Source organism: Leptonychotes weddellii, chromosome 1 (genome assembly GCF_054177405.1).
Source record: "Leptonychotes weddellii isolate Sample4059 chromosome 1, ASM5417740v2, whole genome shotgun sequence".
Lineage (NCBI taxonomy): Eukaryota > Metazoa > Chordata > Mammalia > Carnivora > Phocidae > Leptonychotes > Leptonychotes weddellii.
This window is the reverse complement of record NC_138369.1, coordinates 52983946-53008813: the sequence shown is the minus strand read 5'-3', so window position 1 is coordinate 53008813 and position 24868 is coordinate 52983946. Positions and strand designations below refer to the sequence as shown.

Here is a 24868-nt window from a genome sequence, read left to right as displayed (position 1 = left end):
CCTGGGTGGCTCAGTTGGTTAAGCGACTGCCTTCAGCTCAGGTCATGATCCCAGGGTCCTGGGATCGAGTCCCGCATCGGGCTCCCTGCTCTGCAGGGAGCCTGCTTCTCCCTCTCCCACTCCCCCTGCTTGTGTTCCCTCTCTCACTGTGTCTCTCTCTGTCAAATAAATAAATAAAATCTTTAAAAAAAAAAAAAAATCAGAAATAGAGAGCTTAATATCCAAATTAGTAAAGAGAAAACTGAATAGTTCTCAGACCCATTAATTTTCTTCTTAAAGACTTAGTGACCAAAAAGGCACCCATGGGCTTTATACATATAACCACATTTTAACGTTTATATAGTGTTGTTAAGAAAGATTAAAAAAAAAAATCACACAGTGCGCCTGGGTGGCTCAGTCGTTAAGCGTCTGCCTTCAGCTTAGGTCATGATCCCAGGGTCCTGGGATCGAGTCCCACATGGGGCTCCCTGCTCGGCAGGAAGCCTGCTTCTCCCTCTCCCACTCCCGCTGCTTGTGTTCCTGCTCTCGCTATCTCTCTCTCTGTCAAATAAATAAATAAAATCTTAAAAAAAAAAAAATCACACAAATGGATTCTTTATTTATATTAAAAATTAATTTTGGATTATATACATGCTGTTTTGGGGTTGTCCTGCTTTACTTAATGAGCACTGAATCACTGAGCACTGAATGAATTCATAAAAAAAACTTATCACAGAAAGAACATACTTACGCTACAGTAATGCAAGCTTCTCTAACCACTTGGGATCTAAGATCCTTTGCTGAAAGTTTAAGTGCTCCATCTAACAAGCGTAAATGTTGGAAAAAGCAGTCATATTGTGCAGCTCCAGCAACAAGCAATGATCGAATTTTCTTGAGCTGAAGTAAAGAGAATTTTCATTATTGGTATAAAGAGTGTCAATTCAAAAAAAAAAAAGTTACCAAAACTTCATTATTTGAACAAAAATTTAAAAATTTGTATAACTATATTCAGACATTTTAATAGCATTAAATGTATCTTATAAATAAACATGCAAACTAAAGAAAGCTTTCTGGAAAAGAATGTTACAGATTTAGTTATATACAAAATGGATATATGTAACGTATGAATAGCTAAGTACATTTTAAAGTCTTAAGGATAAGTTTTAAAGTTTTTATTGTGGTAAAATACACATTAACATAAAATTTATCATTTTAAACATTGTAAAGCACACAATTCAGAGGCATAAGTACATTCAAAACAGGCAAAATTACCACTATCTACCAAGGAGACTATTTTTAAAAGGGCCAAATTTGGAAACTATATTCACCCATAAGTCAAAGTACAGAATCAACTGGACCAACTAGTCAGCCAGGTCCGTATTTTAATATTTTCACACTTTGTGAAATAAATAGCTCTTTCTCCCCATTTCTATCCTTAAGCATTACTTTTTAATAGAGGATTGACAAATGTTTTCCATATTAATACGAGACATACCTAATAAAATTACATCAATCAAAAGATACCCACATTTGCATATCTGTGCTCACACATACTGAGAAGCTAAAAGTTTACCTATCATATCCATTATTATATATAATTTCATGTTAAACTCTGAGGTTCTCTAAATTTTTAAAGAGATCTTTAAAACTAAATCAGATGGACTGACAATGAAAACCATAAAAAAGATATTACAATAGTAGGAAAAATTTTGTAACAAGTTATATAATCTTAACGCATATAAGGGAAACTATCATAGGTAGAAGAGAAATCAGAAGGCACCTAAACAAGATTAACCAAACAAATCACAACATAATTGGAAAAAATTACTTGCAACATATTAAGTACAATACAAAAGAACGATAATGAGATAAAGACAAATAACCCAATATTAAATTGAGCAAAATAAATATATGAAAATGTGCTCAACCTTACTAGTGATAAGCGAATGCTAATTACAACAAAGATATATCATTTTTCTCCAACAGGCTAGCAAAAATTAACAGCTTCCAGTATGAGAAAGAAGAGATGCTCTTATTGTAAGTAAGATTGAGTCACTAACACCTTTGTTCAAAATATTTTGGCAACACTAAAATAAAATTATATCTACTCTTTACCCAACAACCCCACTTTGAAAAATTTAACCTACAAAAATAAAAACACCATTGTTATAAATGTGTGCAAGGATATTTATTGCGATATTGCCGAAATAGCAAAAAATAAAAAACTCTAAGTCCATCAAATGGGAAATGGTTTAATAAATTACATGGTATCTTTTTAACTAAGAAATATATGCACATATTGATTTGCATTCAATAAATATCTGAGCAACTACTATATGCCTGGCATCTATAGCAATTGTACTGAATGGGCATAAATTATGAAAGAAAGTGAATGAAAACAAGCTATTAAGTAACGTATCTAGTATGATCTCATTTATTTTTATAGAAGTGGGAAAAAAAAACTGTGTTTATCTTATCATACATATACATAGAAGAGGATATACTCCAAAATGAAAACATTTGTTTCCTTAATAGGGAGTAAACTATTAACTTTTTCCTTATAATCTTCTGTATTGTTCCATTTACTACAATGAGCCCATGTCACTTTTCTAATTAAAAAAAATTAAAAGACCACCTGTGTTTCCAAAAGGGCTGTTTCGAAGTAAAACAAAAAATTCATTAAAAAAAAAAAATCTCTACACCCAACACGGGGCTTGAACTCACAACCCCTTGGACTCCTGACCCCAAGATCAAGAGTTTCATGTTCTACTGAATGAGCCAGCCAGGCACCCCAACAAAAAACTCTTAAGTACAGAGTTTGTGTTTTATATTGACAACATTTAATTTGTCATGTTTCTCCATAGATTACCTATGACAGAGGTCTTTCTATCTCAGACTAATCTCAGAACTGAAGACAGAATAATGAATCATATTTAGCAAATATGGAGCAAGATTTTCTGTTAAAATATTTTAATACCTTAAAATATGTAAACTTCCTATTAAAGAGAAGCTGAAAAATCTTTTGTTTGTAGCATCAAAAAGGGCAATTTTCAAAGGGCCATATAGGATTAATTAATCAAAATGGAGATTGAGAACTCTCAGAGCAGAAGTCTTCAAATGGAACCCTTTGGGGTGCCTGGGTGGCTCAGTAGGTTAAGCATCTGCTTTGGCTCAAGTCATGATCCCAGCGTCCTGGGATGGAGGCCTGCATCGGGCTCCCTGCTTGGCAGGGGAGTCTGCTTCTCCCTCTCCCTCTGCCCTTGCTCGTGTGCTCTCTCTCTCACTCTCTGTCAAATAAATAAATAAAATCTTAAAAAAAAATGGAACCCTTTCTCTGGCTTCTAGAGGACACATCTGGAACCTCAGATGTAAATCTGGCAAGCTTACAAATTTTAAAATATACAGTCCTTTGTCAATGTAGATATTATTTTAAAAGTATCAAATATTTTATCAAGGAATTTAGGATACAATATTCTTAACTCAAGGATAGGAGACTTTTTTCTTTTTAAATCACAGGTGAAAAATATTCATCATATTCAGAGACATATGTGAGAAAATAAAGAAAATAAGCCAGACAAACAGATATATTGTCATTAATTGATGTCAGTACTATGAAATTATCGAACATGTGGGCAAAGTGAACTGTTTTACAGGAAAACCTTATAAGAACTGAGAACACTGCCTACTGATGAACAACTACGTAAACCCACACAAACCCATCACCCAGACATCAGTGAAGCTCACACTTTCTTGGTCAGTCAATAAGTAGCACATGTGGAGAGACTAACAAATGAGTAAGATAAGCTCCACGGATCAGCAGAAACAGTAAAACCTGACCCTAACTCAGAAAATTCCTATTACCTCAAAGTGTTTTCCAGAAAGAAATGTTAGCTTTCATATGCTCTATTTCATAAGCAAATACCATGTAGTAATATTACTGAATTTCCATGTTTTTGGAACATTAAAAAAAAAGAGAAGGATAACAAAATAAAAAATAAAAAACTTACTGCATTGGCACGCTGATCCCAGTCGTGTTTGTCATCTGACAATATTTCCCTGATTTTATTTAATGTTTCTTCAAGTTCTCGACTAGAATAGATCTTAAAGATACAAAATTATAACATTAATATTTCTTGCTATAAGCAATATCAAAACTATGCCCCAATGTTTATAGTAATCTTTCAAGTAATAATGTTATTTCCTATTCTAGCACCATTAATGGAAAATAGATATACATTATATACAATAAAGTAAAATGCTTTGTCTTCCTTACCTGTTACCCTTGTGCTATTTCTCTGCTCATGACTAACTTTAGATATACTCTTAAAATGCTTTGTCATTTAAAAACATGATGCAAATATCCTAAGAACTAATGATAGGCCTAATTTCTCAAAATGACTTCAGGTATGTACCTACTGCATTCATATACACTATTGCAAAAGGACATGGTTTAGGTTAGCTCCCCCACACTGTAGCCAGGAAAGCTACATGCTTTGTTTCCCCAGGAGCCAACTGTTTGCCAAAAACACCATTATCCTTTCACTCACTTAAATATTCACATAACAGGGATGCACGATGCTAGGCATGAAGGATATTATGGCGAGCAAAAACAGGCATGGTCTTTGCCTTATGGAGCTTATAATCCAGTCAGGGAGGGAAAAAAATTAATCAAATGATATAAAACCGCAAACAAAGTACTGTCAAAGAATTACAGTTTCATGAAAGTCTATATGGGAGGTGTGAATTAGTTAAAAGAGTCAAGCTTGAACTGAGAGCGAAGGATGAGTTGAACATCATCAGGCAAAGTAGGGAGATTAGCCTTCCCTAGTGTGAATAGCATGTGCAAAGACTCTGTGACAGAAGGAAACTGAAAGAAGGCCAAAGCACAGGAGTAAAAAGTGCAAAGGGGGACAGGGGAAGAGCCAATGATCCAACCATAATCAATTGGTGCTCATTATTTCTCTACATCACAAAGGTTCAGAGGTGGGCATGTGATCTAAATCAGTTCAATCAGAAGGATTCTCACAAATTTTACAGGATCAATCAGAAAAGACACAGAGGGCAGTGAAGGTGTGACGCTCAAACAGTTGCAGCCATGTCGCTGACCATGAGGGAAGATCATGTGGAGGAATCCAGAAATGAGAGAGGTAGAGAAAGGGGTCCTGGTGATACCATCCAAGTAATATCAAACAGATACCTTCAGCAAAAGAGTCTTTCACTTTCAACAGCCATTAATTTCCCCAACAACAGTACAAAGGGGAGCAGGGCATGAGACAAGGTGAGGAGGTAGGAGGGGGTCAAGATAACATTCTGTTAGAGAATGACTACTGCAGGATTCTGAGCCAGTTCTTTCCTGCCTCCAAACTCCCCTCACAACAGTCCTTCTGCCCAATTTCAGAAGGCAGGCAGGCCCCTCTGCCATTCTGAATCTTATTATGATGCATTGCTCTGGAATACAGTTTAAGGTTCCCCCTTCCCCAACGAGAAAAAGAGAAAAGTCAAAAATTTACTTTGGTGAGAGGGTAGACAACTTTTCAAACATTCTTTTCGGAGATAATATAAGCAAAAGAAGTGTGAATACTACTAAGTTAGAAATCTGATGCAGTAGAATAAGTCCTAGATTTCTGACTTTTATAACTGAAGTAAGTCATGGTTTTCACATAGAAAACACTAGAAGCGCAGATTTGTAAGGGTAAGATCATGAGCCCCATTTTGGACGGGCTGCGTCTGAGATGCCTCTGAGACATCTATAAGGACATGTCAGGTAAACAGTCAGTGGAGAAATTATTTTGGCACTCAAGAGAGATGCGTCATCTATGTAAAGGCAGGAGCTGAAGCCATGGGTCTGAAGGAAATGACTTAGTAAGAAAGTGGAGGGAGAGGGCCCACAACTGACCCCTAAGAAATTCCAATATTCAACAGCCAGGTAGAGAAAGGTATGCCTGTAAAAGAGACAGAGATAAAGTGGACAAAAAGGGAGGAGGTAAAAACAAAACAAAAAAAGGGAGAACAATGTATCACAACTTAAAAAAAGTGGATGTAGTTGAACATTGCAATGTCATAATTCATTACGGATTCTATTTTAGCCTCAGAGAAAAATCATTTGAAAACCTAATTGTACCAACAAATAACAGCTTGGTAATAATAAGCCAAGTATTTTACTTACATAGTCATTTAAGGAAAAAGAGAATTTTTAAAAGGGACAAAAGTAATTATATGAACAGGTATGCAAGCAATATTCTTGGGGAGTGCCACTTTATTGGTATCCTTACCTGAACAGAAGGGACATCTGTAAAAGCTTTTATAAAATCATCTTCATCAACTGCTCCAGCACCTCCTTCTTTAGAAGCACCTGCTAATCAAAAGGAAATTTATTTTTTTAAAGTTTAAGCATGTTAGCACCAAAGAAAATATGAAAAATATAACTCCTTTGATATCAACAAAGGCATAATTTTGAGAGACATTCCATTTTATAAGACAGCATTAAAAAAAAATCACCATCTTTCAGAAAAGTCAAGGTCCATAGCAATGGTTGATTAACTCTCTATAAAGTAGGCTAGTTGTAAACTTCAAACTGTAAGAACAGAGCCCTCCTATCCTTATTCAATGCAGTAGCAAGTACACAAGAAATACAGGTGAAAAGATAATCATTTAAAAAGGTAAATGGCAATTTTAAATGACACTAAATGTCAATAAATGATGGCAAATAACAGAGTAGAGGATCCATGTATGCTGCAGTGTTCAGGAAAGCAAATGTGAAAGAAATGAGGACCTTAGAATTAAATTTATATATGCAAACAAATCTTCCTTTACTGCACATAAACAATAAAAAAGTAAACTTAAGAAGTAGTAGCTGTTTAAAAGAGCCAGTAATTAAGCTACTTTCAGCTCCAAATCCTATCTTTCATATTCAGTGATGCTGGGCCTAGCCAGGATTGGGCAAACCATTTTTCTGCTGATTTTAATGGCTTCCTGCTAAACTCTGTTAATAGGGATGCTGGAAAGATGGAGGCTGACAGAAGAAGGGACATGCTCCTTCTGGCTCCCTGTTCTTGTCTGTAAAACCCTAGCAACTCTGTCAGGAGGCTCCCAGCACCTGATTCCTGTTGCGATTTTTCTAACCCTCACTGATCCAGCTCACAGGGCCCGTCAGAGACGCCAGCCAGCTAGTACTCCCTCACAGAGGTCTGAGCCACACCTCTGCAGGACCCCACCTCTCTGTTTTAATAATTTTAACCTCCTCATTTTGTTCCTCCAGCTCTAGGAGTAGGAGCTGTTGACTGTAATTGCTACCTCGATGACACTTCAGTGTTCTCTTTTTGCATTTTTAATTCACCATACCCATTTAACAATTCTTCATATGAAATTCTCTCTGTAAAAATAATTGTTGGGGAGCCTGGATGGCTCAGTTGGTTGAGTGTCCAACTCTTGATTTCGGCTTAGGTCATGGTCTCAGGGTTGTGGGATAGAGCCCCGTGTAGGGCTCCTGGCTCAGCGGGGGTCTGCTTGGGATTCTCTCCCTTTCCCTCTGCCCCTCCCCCCACTTGTGTTTTCTCTCTCTCTCAAATACATAAATAAATAAAATCTTAAAAAAAACCCACAACAGTTATTTTTAAAGATTTATTTATTTTAGAGAGAGAGCACACACGCGTGCACGAGCCGGGGGAGGGTCAGAGAATCGCTGAGCATGGAGCCCGATGCGTGGCTGATCTCACAATCTAAGATCATGACCTGAGCTGAAACCAAGTGTTAGACGCTTAACCAACTAAGCCACCCTGGCGCCCCTGTGGTTTCTGTCTCCTGACTGAACTCTGGCCAATACAGGTGGTACTTAGTTTCTAACTCTGTATATTTATTTCTTCATGGTAATAATTTAACACACTGAAATGGATTTCAACCACATAAGATGCATATCCTAAGGGATAATTAGCTTAAAAATCTATCCAATTAAAAAGTTAAATAATAATAGCTCCCCAATTAGGTTTATCATCTACCAAAGGAAATATTATTTTCAAAACTGGGCTTAAAAATTTAACATCCTAATAAAAAAAAAAAGCTAAAGATTTCCAAAGGTATATAAGAAGCTCCTCATCCTGAAAAAACAAAAAAAAAACCTTTGAAGATAATCTTTTTGCATGTGAGTTTTAACGGCAATAAGAGATGGACCACAGAAAAATGTAACAAAGTTGTAAGACAATATAAAACTACAAATGAAAAGCAATGACAATTTAATAAACTAAGAGAGACAGGAATGCATTCTTGCTGTACGAAATTCATTTACAAGAGTAAATAAATTAGTTATTCCCTAAATATTATTAAAAAATCCAATAACAATAAAACTCTGGACCCTATCCCCATGATCAGTACTAATAACAGATTAACTGAAAATAATCAGTTTAAGCAAAGAAACAAAAAATAAGATACCTAACCACATTATTTTAACATCTTATACTACATTCATTTATCAATCTCTTAATACGGGTTTCATTTTTCTTGAAGTTTTTGTTTTGTAATCTCTATACCCAACGTGGGGCTTGAACCCATGACCCCAAGATCAACAGTAGCTCTCTCTTCTGACTGAGCTGGCTAGGCGCCCCTGGGTTTCATTGTTTTTGACAATGGGTTCCCTGACAGGAAAGCAGAAGCCTAGATTTCTACAATTTCTTCCCAATCTTTTGCAGTTGTCTTGCCCAGCCCAGGCCACTGAACAGAAATTTCTTTTTCTTTTTAAAGATTTTATTTATTTATTTGTCAGAGAGAGAGGGAGAAAGAGAAAGAGACAGAGAGCAGGCACAAGCGGGGGGAGCGGCAGGCAGAGGGAGAAGCAGGGTCCCTGCATAGCAAGGAGCCCAATGCAGGACTCAATCTCAATACCCTGGGATCATGACCTGAGCCGAAGGCAGCCGCTTAACCGACTGAGCCACTCAGACGTCCCTGAACAGAAATTTCTTTAGGGACTTGTCCTTATCATGTAGTTCTTAAAAATTCAACACAGTTTTCAAAAAACAGTTTTCTTTACACATTCATTAAATATAGTCTGTTCAGTTATATACCACTTCTTGCAAATTACTCTGTTACAGTAACAAGAGGAACCACTAGGCAAGTTTTGAGAACAAGTGGTTCCTGGAGGAGGCCACTGGTGGAGGAGACCTGTGCAGACGTACCAGAGCACAGCCAACTGACAACATCAGCGTGCTCAAGTGTGGAAGACAGAAATTTTACAGAGGAATGAAAAAGTGAAGGGGAGATCAGCATGAAGAGTTCTACAGCTTACGGGCAGTTTACAAAAGGTATCAAATGTAGAATAAAATGTTAACTCCAACACATTAACCCACCAGCCACAACACAATGTCAAACACCTTCAAGAGAACGCAGAGCATCTGAACAAATCCCAAATAAAGCCAGAAAAATGTGCCATTGACTAAGAACATGCATAGTAAAGTCTAACTTTAAAAGTCACAATTCACTCTGATCATAATGTCTTAGTTTTAATATCCAGTCAGTTATGTCTTATGAGTAGGGACAAATAACCTAAGGGGGAGGGTAGGTGAAGTAGAAATCAAATGGCTTTTAAAAGTCCTGCAGAAGCTGCAGAGACAAAAGGCTACAAATATCACTAAATGCAGCCTTATTACCAGTTCAGATGTGACAATTAGGTCTCTAAACCTAGACATGGAAATTACCAAATTCCATAAGAACTTGCACGGTTTTAAATAGTTGACCCCAATCTATCTCACTCTTACCTTTGAGAACCATTTTGTATAAGCAAAGCTGTTGCTAATGGGAGCGTATTGGGTATGTGAATAGTGTAAAGACAGGACATGCTGAGGTTGGCCTCGTTTATCTCTTATATGTACTGCAAGTAAACCTTTTTACAATCCTAGTTTGCCTAATAGGGAATAATCTGCTGAATAAACTGTTCATTCTCACAAGCATTATTCCATTTTCTGATATAGATTTAAAGTTCACCTAAAAAATACTACAAAATACTTTTAGCACCAGGAAGGAGAATGAATACTATAGGCAGAGAGTCAAAACAAGTGATGGGCTCTAATGCCAAATATTACCGCAAGAAAAGGACAGTGAGTGTATACACAAAGCGGAGCTGCATTTAAATAAAGTTAAGTTTGAGAGCAGGAGCACAAGTAGAGGCTGCAGGACTGAAGGGATGAACAATGCTGGCTTCCAACTTGACTAAAGCTCTTTAAATATAACTGGGTTAACAGTCACACCATAAGATATTAATGGGCAAAAACACAACAGAACAGCTTTGCTCAGTTGTCTAACTACTCTAAAACAGAGGTCAGTAAATTTTTTCTGTAATGGGCCAGATAATAAGTATTTTAGACTTTGTGGGCCATATGGTTTCTGCTGCAATTACTCAACTCTGCCACTGTAGCATGAAAGCAGCCACAGACAACATGTAAATGAATGAGTAAGGCTGTATTCCAATAAAGCTCTATTTATGGACCCTAAAATTTGAATTTCATATAGTTTTCACATGTCACACAATATTATTCTTCTTTTGAATATTTTTATCATTTAAAAATTAAAAAAACATTCCAAGCTCATGCATAAAACAAAAACAGACAGTTGGCTGGATGTGGCCTGTGGCCTAGTTTGCTGATCCCTGCTCTAGAACTCACCCTAAACTAGTATTCACTTGGATGGGGGCCGGGGGTGGGGGGTGGGGGTGGTGGAGATTAGAGGCTTCTGACGTTCATGAGATAGCATGATTTCTAGTATGCTAGACTGACTAGGGTAGGTACTCTCAGAAATTCCTAAATATTACTTAAAGGTTTAAGTATAAAGTGAAAACGTCATTCTACTTAGTCCTTAACAACTAATAAGATGAAGTGCTGGATACAAAGGTGACTGAGACAAAGGGTAAAGCAGTATGTTTCAGATATAGGAGAACAGGTCTCAAAAGTGGAAAGGGGCAGGTTCTTCTCATGCTACTATGAAGAGACTAGCCCTAAAGAGAAAAATAGATGATAAACAACAGGGGGTAAATATGGCTTAAACCCCAATAAAATTAATATAAAACCCGTAATTTTTAAAGAGAGTTAACCAATAAGAGCATTACCAGTGCTTCTGAAGAGTGCTACCAAGAGACAGAGACAGTTTAGCATAAGAGCCTTCCTTCAAGTAGGGCTGAAAAAGATACGCACAGTGGCAACACAAGATTTTTAGGCAAAAGAAGGAAATATTTCAGGAGGCAGAGCCCAGAGTTCAGTGCAGAACCAAGAACAGAGGAAAACATTCGTTTAGAGAACCACACCCCAAGAGAGAACGAAACCTTCATCAAAGAAACACCATCACTGAAGTAAGGGAAACTGACAACAGGTTCCTGTTGGATTTGAAAATTGCTATGTCAGTGAACTTCCTGTTCCTCCCCTTCTTTTTTTTTTAATTTATTTTTTAAGAAGGATTTTATTGATTTGTCAGAGAGAGCACGCAAAAGCAGGTGGAGCAGCAGGTAGAGGGAGAAGCAGGCTCCCCACTGAGCAAGGAGCCTGATGTGGGACTCGATCCCAGGACCCTGGGATCATGACCTGAGTCGAAGGCATTCACCATCTGAGCTACCCAGGCATCCCCCCCTTTTATTTTTAAGATTTTATTTATTTATTTGAGAGAAAGAGAGAGAGGAAGCGTCCACCGGGAGAGGGGAGAGGCAGAGGGAGAGGGAGAGGGAGAGGGAGAGGGAGAGGGAGAAGCAGGCTCCCTACAGGGAGCCTGATGCAGGAATCTGGGATCATGACCTGAGCTGAAGGCCAACGCTTAACCGACTGAGCCACCCAGGCACCCCTATTCCTCCCCTTCTTGAATGGAATATCTATTATGGATATTCTGTCCTTATACCACCATTGTATACTGAGCATGTGGGTTGCAAGTTAAGATATCATTTTAGTTCATAGGCCTCTGGATGGAGAGCAGCCACACCAGAGAACCCTCGCAGGTGACCTGATACAGACTAAAAATCATGGACTTTGAACCTGATGCTATATATGAGTTGAAACTTTTGAGAAAAGTCTGTGAGTGTATCTTGTATGTGAAAGGCATGTGAATTACTGTGGTCAGAGGACAAACTGCAATAGATTGTTTGCAAGGATAGCTGTAACAATTCCTCATATTCTTGAATGCTCCTTTCACAACGTAACTTTACAACTCTTCCCATCCAAGAGGGCTCCCCAGCCAACAGGTGGGGAGGAGTAACCTGGAATTCTTGAGTTGAGACAAGACCTAGGAGAGGTCCCTGATTGGTGATTCCCCAGTTTTGAGCACCAATAAATCTCTGAAGAAAAGCTTCTACAATCCCCAATTTAAGCCCGAAGAACTCCCTTCAAGCAATTTCACAAAGTTCAAATACACAAGGCAAACCATTTTGCACTAAGAGTCACAGGTAACAAATAATAGATATAGCACTATAGATATTGTCTAGTTACAGACTACAAAGCATATGTGAATATAACATTTAAAGAAATAATGTGGACAGAATCACAAAGATACCAATCAACAAAAGACATTAGGAACAAACAGATGAATATGGGGGAGGAAGTACCTGCCCTACCAGCTATCAAGATTTAAAAAGCTAATTATGACAATTAGGTTTTAGTGCAGGAACAGAACAATCAATCAAAGGAACAAAACAGAGACTCAAAAATGGCCCACAAATATATGAGACTTTGATACATGACAAAGAAGTGATTCAGATCAATGGTGAAAGTAGAAACTATTAAAATAATAATGTCCTAAAATTCAACAAAATGCTGAGATAATGGTTTATCAAGAAAAAAAAGCATTTCCTTACTAAATATTAAAAATTATAGTAGACATTTTTATTCCCATGGGAAATGGTAGTTATCCAAATTCAAATCAAATATTCAACTACATATTCCAAAAACTAGAGACCAAAAAGAAGAACAAATAAAATTACCCACAGCACATACTTGTAATACAACTAAGAGAAGACTAATAACACTTCAAACTTCAATTTACAAGTAAATGGGTAAATATGAACATCCAAGGCCAGCAATGTCAACTATAGAGTCCTCACAGAGAAAAATCAGAGGAAACTGTATGGAGGACGAAGATCCTGGTAGTGGTGGAACACAGACCTCTAACTAGGATTCCCCCCAAGACCCTCAGGTAAGTAGCACTTAAAAAGGAGAGGTATCCCTTCGAAGCTTGGTGGAAAAAGGAAAGGAAGAAAGGGAAGACGAGGGCTCTACTGAAATAAGATGCTACAACAGAATTAGAAGAAGAAAGCTGCCCGGGTATCATTTAGGAAAGCAGCTGCCATTTCACCATACCAACAGAAGAGGGCATTCTTGAATGAAGAAACTAAAAATTCTTCCTGGCCTCAAAGAATCACTTGTTATAAAAACCATTTTTAGGATACTTTAGGAAATTTGAATATAGAATGGAAGGGCTTAAAAGGACATGAGTATATAGTTTAAGAATTTGCAAAAAATAGGGACGCCTGGGTGGCTCAGTCGGTTAAGTATCTGCCTTCGGCTCAGGTCATGATCCCAGGGTTCTGGAATGGAGTCCCGCATCGGGCTCCTTCCCCAGCGTGGAGCCTGCTTCTCCCTCTCCCTCTGCCTGCCGCTCCCCCTGCTTGTACTCTCTCTCTGACAAATAAATAAATAAAATTTTAAAAAGAATTTACAAAAAATAAAAGGGCTAAAAGGAACAAGTTAAGTAACATCACAAAGAAATCAGACAAATCCAGAACAAACCCAGACAATCTAAGACAACTGGCCTAGACTCTTCAAAAAATGTATCAATGTTATGGGTATAAAAATTGGTAATGTGATTGTTTTATACATAATATTATGGAATCTTCTTGCATATGATAATGATATCATGGATATAATGCAGCATGCCTTTAAGTCTTAGGAGAAGCATATTAAATATTTATGGCTGGAATGTCATAATGTCTACAACTTATTTTCCAACTGCTGAGATTAAAAAAAAGAAAAAGAATATATATGGGAATATGTTTATATAGAGAGTTAAAACAAATATGGCAAACACTAGTTATTCAATCTAGATGATAAGTGTTCATTGCATTGTCAACTTGGCTATATGCTCAAATTTTTCTTAATAAAAAGTTTGGGAAACCACTCACTATAAAGCTAGAGTAGGTAGAAATACAGATCTGGAAAATAAGAAAAGAAACAATAGAAAATAATTGAAATACATACAATAGTATTCATTTAATGAAGTAAAGAATGTTTTCTTTAATTGCATGGACATTAATTTGCCATGCATAAGAACATAAATTAAAAGGAATATACTGTCACCTTATACAAAAATAAATTCCAGATATACTGAACAAATTAAATGTAAAATAATGTTTAGAATAAACTGGAAAACATCTGCATAGCCTTGGGACTGGAAAATAGTCCTTTTTATTCAGGATAGGAAATTTGGAAGTCAAAAAGGACAGAACAGATATTTTACCTACCACAACAAAAATTTTTAAGTTTTGATGTAAATTGCCACAAAGGAGACATTGAGGAAATATTTATGACTTTTAATAAAAGAATAAAAGATCTGAATATTTAAAAAAGTGTAACAGACTGATGAGAAAGACAAAACAGCCCAATTAAAAGATGGGCAGGGGCGCCTGGGTGGCTCAGTTGGTTAAGCGACTGCCTTCGGCTCAGGTCATGATCCTGGAGTCCCTGGATCGAGTCCCGCATCGGGCTCCCTGCTCGGCGGGGAGTCTGCTTCTCCCTCTGACCCTCCTCCCTCTCATGCTGTCTCTCATTCTCGCTCTCAAATAAATAAAATCTTAAAAAAAAAAAAAAAAAAAGATTAAAAGATGGGCAAATAACAACAACATGTAATTTGCGGAAGAAGATATGCTAACTTCATTAATGAATTTAAATATTCTGAACCTCAAGAGAATAAAAACTCCAGGAAGGCAGGGTCTTTGTTTTGGTTCATTGATGTTTTCCAGAGGTCACAAAAGCAGAAGCATGCTAAAAGCTTTCAGAAAACATTTGCTAGCTGCTGGTCAGATGGATAGGTGGATGGAAAAGTACAAATTAAAACAAAATCAAAAAAAAGCACCATTTTTCACCTATCAAAATGACAACAATTAATGAGGCTGTTACATTCAATGCTGGAGAAGGTAAAATAATGTCTTTATTAAAAACACACCCAATCTTTAATTGAACACTGGGAGGAATCTATTCCACAATTAGAAGCACCAGAATGTCCAAATATAATAAGGACATGGAGACTGGCATTCTTTGTAATGGCATAAAGTTGTAGACAACCTGAATGACCCTGACTTGTGAACAGTTTATTACATCATGGTACATCAATAATGTGGAATACTGTATGGCTATTAAAAGGATGTGAGAGCGGTCATTCTTGATGTTGAAGGATGAATATTCTGTGAAAAAAAGCAAGTTGCAAAGTATTTACTCGTGTGTTTAATATGGGCAAACATAAAATCTAATCTGCGTACCTACATAAATGAACACAGAGTACAATGTAGAAGGATACATATCAAACTTAACACCTGTTACTGCAGAGCAACAGTATTAAAGAGGCAAGATACTATTAGACTAAACCTGTTGAATTACTTGAATCTTATTTACCTTAAAACTAAAGTTTAGATAGACAGCACCAGGGGCCCCTGGGTGGCTCAGGCAGTTGAGTATCCGACTCTTGATTTTGGCTCAGGTCATGATCTCAGGGTCCTGGACTGAGCCCCGTGTTGGCCTCTGCACTCAGTGGGGAGTCCGCTTGAGGATTTCTCTCCTTGTCCCTCTGCCCCCCTCCACCCCTCTCTCTCTCAAATAAATAAATCTTAAAAAAAAAAAAAAAAAAGAACACCAGCGCTTCTTACGATGGATAGTAAAAGATGTGGCATTCATTGTAATTTAACAGAAAAAGGCTACTGGCCAATCCCTAATTTCCAAACGCCAATAACAGTGTCTTGCTATATGGGATAAAAATATGTATCACATGCAGTACTGGATAGGAGATGACCCAGAGATGATCCAGAAAAAGCCTCTGGCCAAGCACTGGGTCCTTGTTTCATCTCTGCTTATTAACTGTCTTATCTTGGATACATCATTTAACTCTTAGAGGCTCAGTCTCTTCACCTGAATTGGGGCCAGATAATCTTTAAGATAAAGGCTAAAACATTCTGGTTTAGTATCTTTCCTTACATCAGGGGAAGAAGAGAAGAAGAAAAACACAACAAAACACACAAACAGAAAAGTTATTTGGTTTTATATAAAGTTCAAAAGCAAGAAATTGAGGTTTATCAGTTAAAATTTTGGATTCCAAGATTAAACACTAAATTCTGTGAGATTTCTCTTATTAAATATATACTGATTCTCATAATCTTTACTTTAAAAAAAAAGATTTTATTTATTTGAGAGAGAGAATGAGAGAGAGAGAGCATGAGAGGGGGGAGGGTCAGAGGGAGAAGCAGACTCCCCGCCGAGCAGGGAGCCCGATGCGGCACTTGATCCTGGGACTCCAGGATCATTACCTGAGCCGAAGGCAGTCGCTTAACCAACTGAGCCACCCAGGCGTCCCCGTATTTGGACATTCTTAATAAAACCTCAGGTCAGACATAAATGAAGTAAAACAAATATATCAAAACAATGACTAAGCACTCCTGAATTTGGAAAGGTGGTAGTTAATTATAAGAACTAAAACTATTTCAAAGCAGTCTTTGATATTAGATGAAAACAACCATAGAGAGAAAATGCTGTCTACTTGAATGAATGAGCAAGTGAGAAAGAACAACAGAACTCTGAGAACTAATGATTTAGCCAATGACGTGTCTCCATGATTACATACAAGCCTCAGTAAAAAATGATTAACCTCAAAATCTGGTACAAATTACAAACAATAACAATTATATTATCATCTAATTCAATCTCTGTATTTTAAAAAGAATAGCAGCCAAAATTATTGGTACAGGAGGGTGATTTCAACAATACTAAAAAGCATTTCTACTTATAATGAAAAAAATTCAGGTTTGCTTTATTTCCAAATAAAATAGCTGAGAATCGTAGTAGTTGAGCTTTAAAATGACTGATTTATGGATGTTGAAAGGTAGTGATCATTACTGTAGATTATAATCTCAGAGCTAAAGGATCTAGAATACTTATTTACTCGGTGAGATTAGTGTGGGTAGCAGTATAGCAAAGTATTTTTTGTGCTTAGTGCACTTATTAGATGCATGACCCTGTGCAAGTTAACTTCTCTAAACTTTAGTTTGCTCATCAGTAAAATTAAGATAATAAAGTACCTAACTGGAGGGGTTTTGATTTAAATAAGAGAATATATGTGAGAACACTCAAACATCTTTTTAAAAAATTACCTAAAATACTCCAGAGATAAAAATATTTTAAACAATCAGGTACCTTCAGCAATTATATTCTAGGCCATTAAGCCAAAAGAAAAGAAAACGTGTTTACCGTAATTCCTATTATGAAGTTATAAATGTTATTCAGAAAATAACTATTTAAGGGAATTCATTTTATCCTTATTCTAATTAGTAAAGCACAAAAGTAAGTAACACTTTTGACTCCCACATAATATGGATTTCTATAGCAATAATATATTGGTATGGAGCAACCCACAATCCTTTTTCTGATTCTCCCTGACTTAAAGGCCACACAATTACAATATAAGTAGAACAGGTTGGCACAGGGAGCCAAAGAACAATGAAAAACTACACTACTAAACTACAAAACTACACTAAAGACAATGAAAAGACAATTTTAAAATACAATGAAAAACACACTAAAGATTAAACACAGGTCCTACTGGCTTTAATTAACTGGATTGGATACTCTGTTAAAAATAGCATGCATCTCTTTAATCTTGACATATATCTCTGAGAGAAGTAAATTAAACTCCCAAATTTCAAAAGTAGATTCAGTCAGGATTTCAAAGAAGTTCACTTTATTTTTATTTTGGTAATCTTACCTGAAAAAATATTTGCTAAACTCAGTGGTCTGTGATGGGCTTATTCAACTAATATAGACATACCCCCATCTACCATATTCCTTTAATTAGGAACTAATCATACCTATCTGTATATTATGTAACTAGGAGTAGCAAATGAAATGCCTATACTGAATCCCCATTACTCCATATAAACTTATGAGAAAGAAAGTGTCTAGTCTAGAAAGCAGAATAGTTATAAAGAGAGAGGGGAACCCAACCTTCAAGTATTTCAAAGTTATCATGTTAACAAATAATTCACCTTCTTTGCTTAAGTTACAAAGAGGCAGGTTTTAATGCAATATAAAATAGAATTTATTTATTCAGAACTGAATTTGGCTTATAACCTTCCTGGAGGACACTATGCCAAACTGAAAGAATAACTGTATCTTTTGATTCAATAAACTTGAGAAATTTATTCCAAGGAAATGACTGGAGGAAATGTGCTAAAAGATATATGTAAAAGGATAATGTAATTGTTTATAACAGCAAAAATACTGAAAGCAACCTAGATATTATTTAGCTATGAATAGTTTTCAATTAATAATTTGAGAAAATGCCCCAGGTAAAATACTAGTAAGAGAAAAGGTATACAAAACGATACAATGAATGGTGCCAATTCTGTCCTCCTCTTAAGAAAACGTGTTATGTATAAAAATTATTGGAAAAGTAATTATGAAAGCAACTAGAATTACATCATAATTTATCAGTTGATTATACCCACATATAGTGGTACTGTAAGATGGTTTTGTTCCGAATTTTAATCCATGAGCACACATTATTTTAATCAGATGTTGAATAGTCATGCTATCAGGAACATTATAAAAGGGACTACTGTATTTGAATAGTAAATTGAACTATATGCCAACGTCCCTTCTAACTCCAAGATTCTACAACTTTCAGAAAACTTTCTAGAACTAATTTAAAAATCAATAAGCCTGTGCCAAGAACAGAAACTCTAAAGTTAAATTTTCAAAGGACTGACAGCCAAGAAGGGCATTAATTTCTGAAGCAATATCAATATCCTCTGGCTAGTACTCTTTTCTTAGAAAAATAGGCAGTGAACCTAAATGAGCTGTGGCAAACAAAAGCAACAAACAAAAAATTGCAGACTGAATCTGCAATTGCCAAAAGAAGAAGGATGAGGAAGAGGATGAAGAGGAGAAGGAAGAAAGAATGAAGTCCTTACCCTTATTTTTTTATCAAAAGAGCCGCTGCTTAGATGGATGATATAATCTATATGAGTGATTAATGCCTACGATCACAAAAGCTACCTAGCATTTTCATATCTGGTAGGACTACAAACCAGAGAAGGCGAGGTGGCATAAAGAAAATCTCTGTTTCGTTAAAAAGAATATCAGATTTTATCAATTCAATTAACATCAAAATTAAGTGAGCTTTGCTGGATAAACTACAACCTCAATTTTCATCTAAGAAAGGATAATAAAACATGAAATACAGAGCTAATTATACACCGTGGCTCAGAATCACAAAAATATTATATATTATCACCATGTATTTCAAATATTAATTCAAGTCAAATAAGACATTTCATGAAATAATTATATATATCCGAAATCTCTAATTCAAAAATTAAGACAAAAAATTCCCCTTGCAGTAATTCGAGGTAGCCATTTGTTACAAAAGAAAGAAACCACAGAATATGATACTTTTTACCAGAGATAAGAATGCATAATAGAAAATATCATGTAATAGGATATGATAACTAACATTTGGATAAGAATATATTCCTATAATTGCAAAGCAAAAAAACCCCCAAAAAACAAAAAACCAGTAAAATGTAAATACTCAAAATACCCAGATAAATCAGTAAGACATTTGATTCACAATATTCACCTATTTATTTATATGCATATGAATATATGTAAATATATGTATACATTTACATATAAATATATAAGTGTGTCTATATATATCATACTGTCTTTCTTGAGAGTTATATGGCACAAAAAAGATAGTTAAAATGCAGTATTTATGGTATTTTTCCTACATTTAGAATATATATGACTTGAAATTAATGTTCAGTGGTATAGAAAGATCAAGAGAACACAACTTACAGGACCTGGTCAAAATATACAGTTTATTTTTCTTTCCTTTATGCTTTTAATAAAGGAGATATAGATAAAAAGAAGAAAAACAAAAATTCTGAAGACTGATTTTCCTACCAGTTATCATAAACAAGGAAAATCTGTTTTCCCAAATTATAACTAAAACACACCCAACACACACACGAAAGGAAGTCTGACAGGAAGAAAGAAAAGAAAGAAAGAAAGAGAAAAAGAGAAAGAAGCTAATGTCCTTTTAGCATTAAATATTTGCTTATTCTAATAGGATTCATTTTACCAGAAAGACCTGGCAGAAACTAGCACCTGAAAAGTACTCATGGCTTTCTTATTAGAATATGAAAAAAACCCATAAAAATTTTAAAAAGATAAACAATATGCTAGAAGCAGTTCTAATGTGATCAAAGAATGTACTATGTGTTGTATATATTCATAAAAACTGTTTTATCCTATTTATTATTATCTAATCCAGAAACCATTTTTAAGGCAATTTTACTTGACCACCACCCATTTCCCATTGTGACAAATGATTCAATATCCAGTATCTTCAACCATTTTTTCAACACTGAAGTATTCAAGACTCACTACTATATGAATTTATAGAAATGTTACATAAATCAGTATTTCTTTAACAACTACAGAACCTGAAAATTAATAGCCAAATTCTGAAAAACCTGCTCTCTCCTTAAAAAACAAAATAAAAAAAACCCCAAATCCCAACACTCCCTTAAATGTCTCCCTTTAAAAATGACACAGGAAAAATGAATACTCTTAAGACTTCACTAATCCACAGGAAACAGCAATATACAGTATTTTAAAAACATTTCTGAAAAGGCAGCATATTCTTCTGTGTGTTGCAATAGACTCTCCAGATCTGCAATCGTGCTGCAGTCATGAATAAACATATTCCTCTGAAGTTCTAAGTATGTGTGTCCATATGAAGGGCATGAGGCATGCACATCAGATTTGAAATGGATTTACATTACCTCCAACCTTAGGGCCACCTGCTGAACCAGGCTTTCTTGCACTGTTGACAGGATTTCCGGATGTTTTAGGTGCAGGAACCTTGAAGGCTGAAGCAGTTGATGATGGCCTATTTCCATCCACTGATTCTTCATCATCAAAGCTTTTATCTGCACAAAGCATTAGAAAAATGTATTTTAAGAGAACTAAGCTTTGCTCCATTTTCCATAAGACTCAAAAATCAAATAAAGCTACATATAAAATCATTACTCTATAAGATATAATACAAAATAAAGCTCCTTTGAATAAGCATTTATATATTGGCTAATACCACATAAAATAACACAGTATAATTTAAAATTTGATTGCACTATTATCCTATTTCCTACCTATATATTAAGTCAAAACATAAAACCAAATATATTAACTCGAAGGACAGCAAAGAGCATTTTCATTTTTTCTGCTACTCATGTAAGCATTTTCTCCCAGCTCCTCCCATAGTGTATCTTCCAGCACACCCTGCCTTATTCCTTACACCCAGATCCTGCAACTTACAATCACAGATCCGTTTGCAAATCAGTCGCCTCATTCCTCTGAAAGCTCTTAATTTCCCTCACCCTAGGATGCTCCCAATGGTTCACATGGCCAAATACAGAAGATTCAGTACTAATCAAAGATTCTATCAAAAATAGACAGAAACAACCACAGAACCACCGCTGAGGTTTGTGCCGGCATTTTTCTTTCTCTTCCCTGCCCTAGGTGCTGTAACAGCCAATCAGCTACAAGGTGACATCATCTTATGGCAGCTACTGCCAGATGAAAGGTAAAAATTCTCCATGTATTTAAAATATTATCTATGCAGCTGCAATCCTTATTCTTTACCTAAATTTCAAAGGCTTTCAATACAAAGGTTTACAAACCTAAATTTGTTTTCTCCTATGTAATTCACATGAAAATTAATACAAATACAAAATAAGGTTTTATGCAATATTCATTCTGCTGTGGTGCTTATTATTGCATCAGTAAAACATGGAATATCACAGTGCTCATTACTGTGCATAATTAACTCTGTAATCTTACAATTTTCTGTTTATTTAGGGCACAGAAACCAAGCCAAACAATTTGTTTTCATAAATGATTCTAAAATATTCTACCCAAAGCTCCTTTTAGAATATTTATTAATGACCATGCTAGGATCATCTCCTTGTATAAAATGGAACCCCCCCAATCCCCACAAAAAAAAAATCACAAGCTGTATGCATTTACTTGTCTGAGAAGATGGTTTTCTCTAGGACCCTGCACAAACCAACCACGACAAACAAGATGGGCGAGGCAGAGCAGATTTACCACAGGCTTCAGATCAATATGTCAGAGTCTTTTTCCTTTCAACCTGCTCCCCCTTACCTATGCAAATACCCAAATCAACTAGAATGAAATCATTACTACAAAGGGATACTTCAAGTCCAACTATTAAATATATTTTAAAGAAAATATACCAAATAAGTGGTAAGACTTTTATTTGGAAAAAAGAAAATCAAATAGACACACCAATATAAAGCCGAACTCCATTTCAGCAAGTGGGTTTTTTTCCCTTAAATAGCACAATTTATAAGAAAAAAGTACCTTCAAGTTAAAAGACATTTTTTTTTTTGGCATAATAATATTAGGGAGCCAGATGGGATCACTTAAAACCTACATATATATATAGGTTTGTTCTGTTAAAAACACTAATATGGGGGGGCGCCTGGGTGGCTCAGTCGGTTGAGCATCTGCCTTCAGCTCAGGTCATGATCTCAGGGTCCTGGGACTGAGCCCTGCATCAGTCTCCCTGCTTAGCGGGACATCTGCTTCTCCCTCCCCCTCCACTTGTCCTTGTGGTCTCTCTCAAATAAAATAAAATCTTTAAAAAAATAAATAAATAAAAATAAAAACACTAATACGATCCCAAATAAACTTTTTTGCCATCACCATGTAAAAAAATATACAGCTAAGAGAGACAGAGTAGACACATAAATCCACAGAAAGATAGGTACTGAAACACCGAGTAGCCAGAAGTTCCCATGGAAACAGTGTTCTGTTCCTACACACACAAGAAATGAAGAGTAAATGTCTCTACCACTTAAAAAAATTTAACTCTTAACATTCTAAAACTACTGGGAAATTAAATTTTAACTTTTTATCAAAATAAGGTAGATGAAAGTGTATAAATCCTAAGTATGAGTGCAATGAATTTTCACAAAACAAACATGCCCATGTAACCAGTCTCCAGACCAAGAGATCATTATCAGCATCCTATACGCACCCTCATTGACCTCCCCCAAATCATTACTTCCTATCAAAGCCAACTAACTAGTCTTAACTTCATAATTGGCTTTGCCCATTCTTGAGCCTTATATAAAAGGAATCATACAATATCTACTCTGATATCTAGCTTCTTTTCACTCAATATGTTTGGAAGATTCATTTTCATTGCTTATAGTTATCTAGTGTACTATAATCTAGCAATATCCATTCTGTTGATGGACCTTTGAGTTGCCAGTTTGAAATAATTATAAAATAGTGCTCCTAAGAGGTAAGCAAACAAACGGTTCTAAGACTTATAAGCATTATTGTGGAAGTAGTAAACACACAATTTTTGATTGAGTAAGTCAAATATACATATTGTAGCCTCTAGGACAGCGGTACTGGACCAGCAGCAGAGCATCACCGGGCAGTTTCTTAAAAATGCAAATTCTCTGGTCCCAATAGAAATCTAATGAATCAGAAACTCTGGAGATGGGGGCCCAGCATTCTGTGTATTAACAAACCCTCCCAGTGACTCCGATGTGTGGTCAAGTTTAAGAACCATTGCTCAACAGCAGGAGTTGGCAAATTTTTTTCTATAAAGGGCCATATAGTAAATATTTTAGGCTTTGTAAACCATACATGTGGTCTCTCTGTGCAGCTACTCAATTATGCTACTCAATTATGCCATTGTAGTGCCAAGGCAGTGATACAGGATATGTAAACAAATGGGTGTGGCTGTGTTTCGATAAAATTTTATGTACATCAGGAGGGTACTACTGGATTTAGCTTGTAAGCAACAGTCTGGGTTGCTCTAGGGTAACCACTAAAATAAGAGTAACTGTATACATAAATAAACTAATATAAGAAAAATTTTAAAATCTGATTATCTGAAAAGAGGCAGGAAGGGGACAAAAAGGACTGAAACAAGTGGATGAAACAGAAATAGAAGGCAAAGGGGCAAAAATGAAGCCAAATATATCAGTAACTACCTTAAAAGTAAATGAACTAAATATTCCAAGTAAAAGACCAATACTGAATTTTAAAAAATAGGTTGCTTAAATGAGATATACTTTACAAAGTCACATAAAAGTTAAAGGTAAAATGACAAACTATGGCAAACACCAAGTTGATGTAGCTTATTCTAATTTCAAACAAAGCAGTTTTAAGAAGCATTACTAGAGATAGACCCTTAATGATGATAAAGGGGGTCAATCCAACAGGGAAAAAAGAACCCTAAATTTTTATGTACCCAGTAACACAGCTTCGAAAATATAAAATAAAAAAGGACATATCTACAGAGGGGGAAAATTTTTTACAACCTCCAATAATGTTATATCTTTTCTTGACTATAAGCTAAAAGAATTTATAAAATGAATTCATCATCAAAAGTCCCCAAATTAAAAATGTTTTGTAATTATAAAGATTATAAATATTCTAGGCTTAAAAATATTTTAACTATAAAATATTCAGTCCAAATCAATTATATTTCTTCCTAGCACCTATCACTTCCTGAAATAATACTTTTAAGAGTGAACTAGAAGTTGGACTGAAAGGGAGCAGAA

General features: G+C 35.7%; 1 protein-coding gene across 50 annotated transcripts in view; it reads right to left on the bottom strand.

The window, feature by feature from the left end:
* Positions 1-24868, bottom strand: part of CLASP2 (cytoplasmic linker associated protein 2) — a 185388-nt gene that overhangs the window by 102993 nt on the left and 57527 nt on the right. For 21 of the 50 annotated variants that reach the window (XM_081823428.1, XM_081823471.1, XM_081823437.1 and 18 more), the window contains 4 exons: positions 21044-21190; positions 6252-6334; positions 3987-4079; positions 731-876 (listed from right to left, as the gene is read on the bottom strand). In XM_081823428.1, the coding sequence (XP_081679554.1) occupies positions 731-876; positions 3987-4079; positions 6252-6334; positions 21044-21190 (469 nt within the window). Of the gene's footprint in view, positions 1-730; positions 877-3986; positions 4080-6251; positions 6335-21043; positions 21191-21575; positions 21902-24868 lie in introns of those variants that run through there. The other 29 variants (XM_081823430.1, XM_081823486.1, XM_081823581.1 and 26 more) reach the window with 9 other exon arrangements.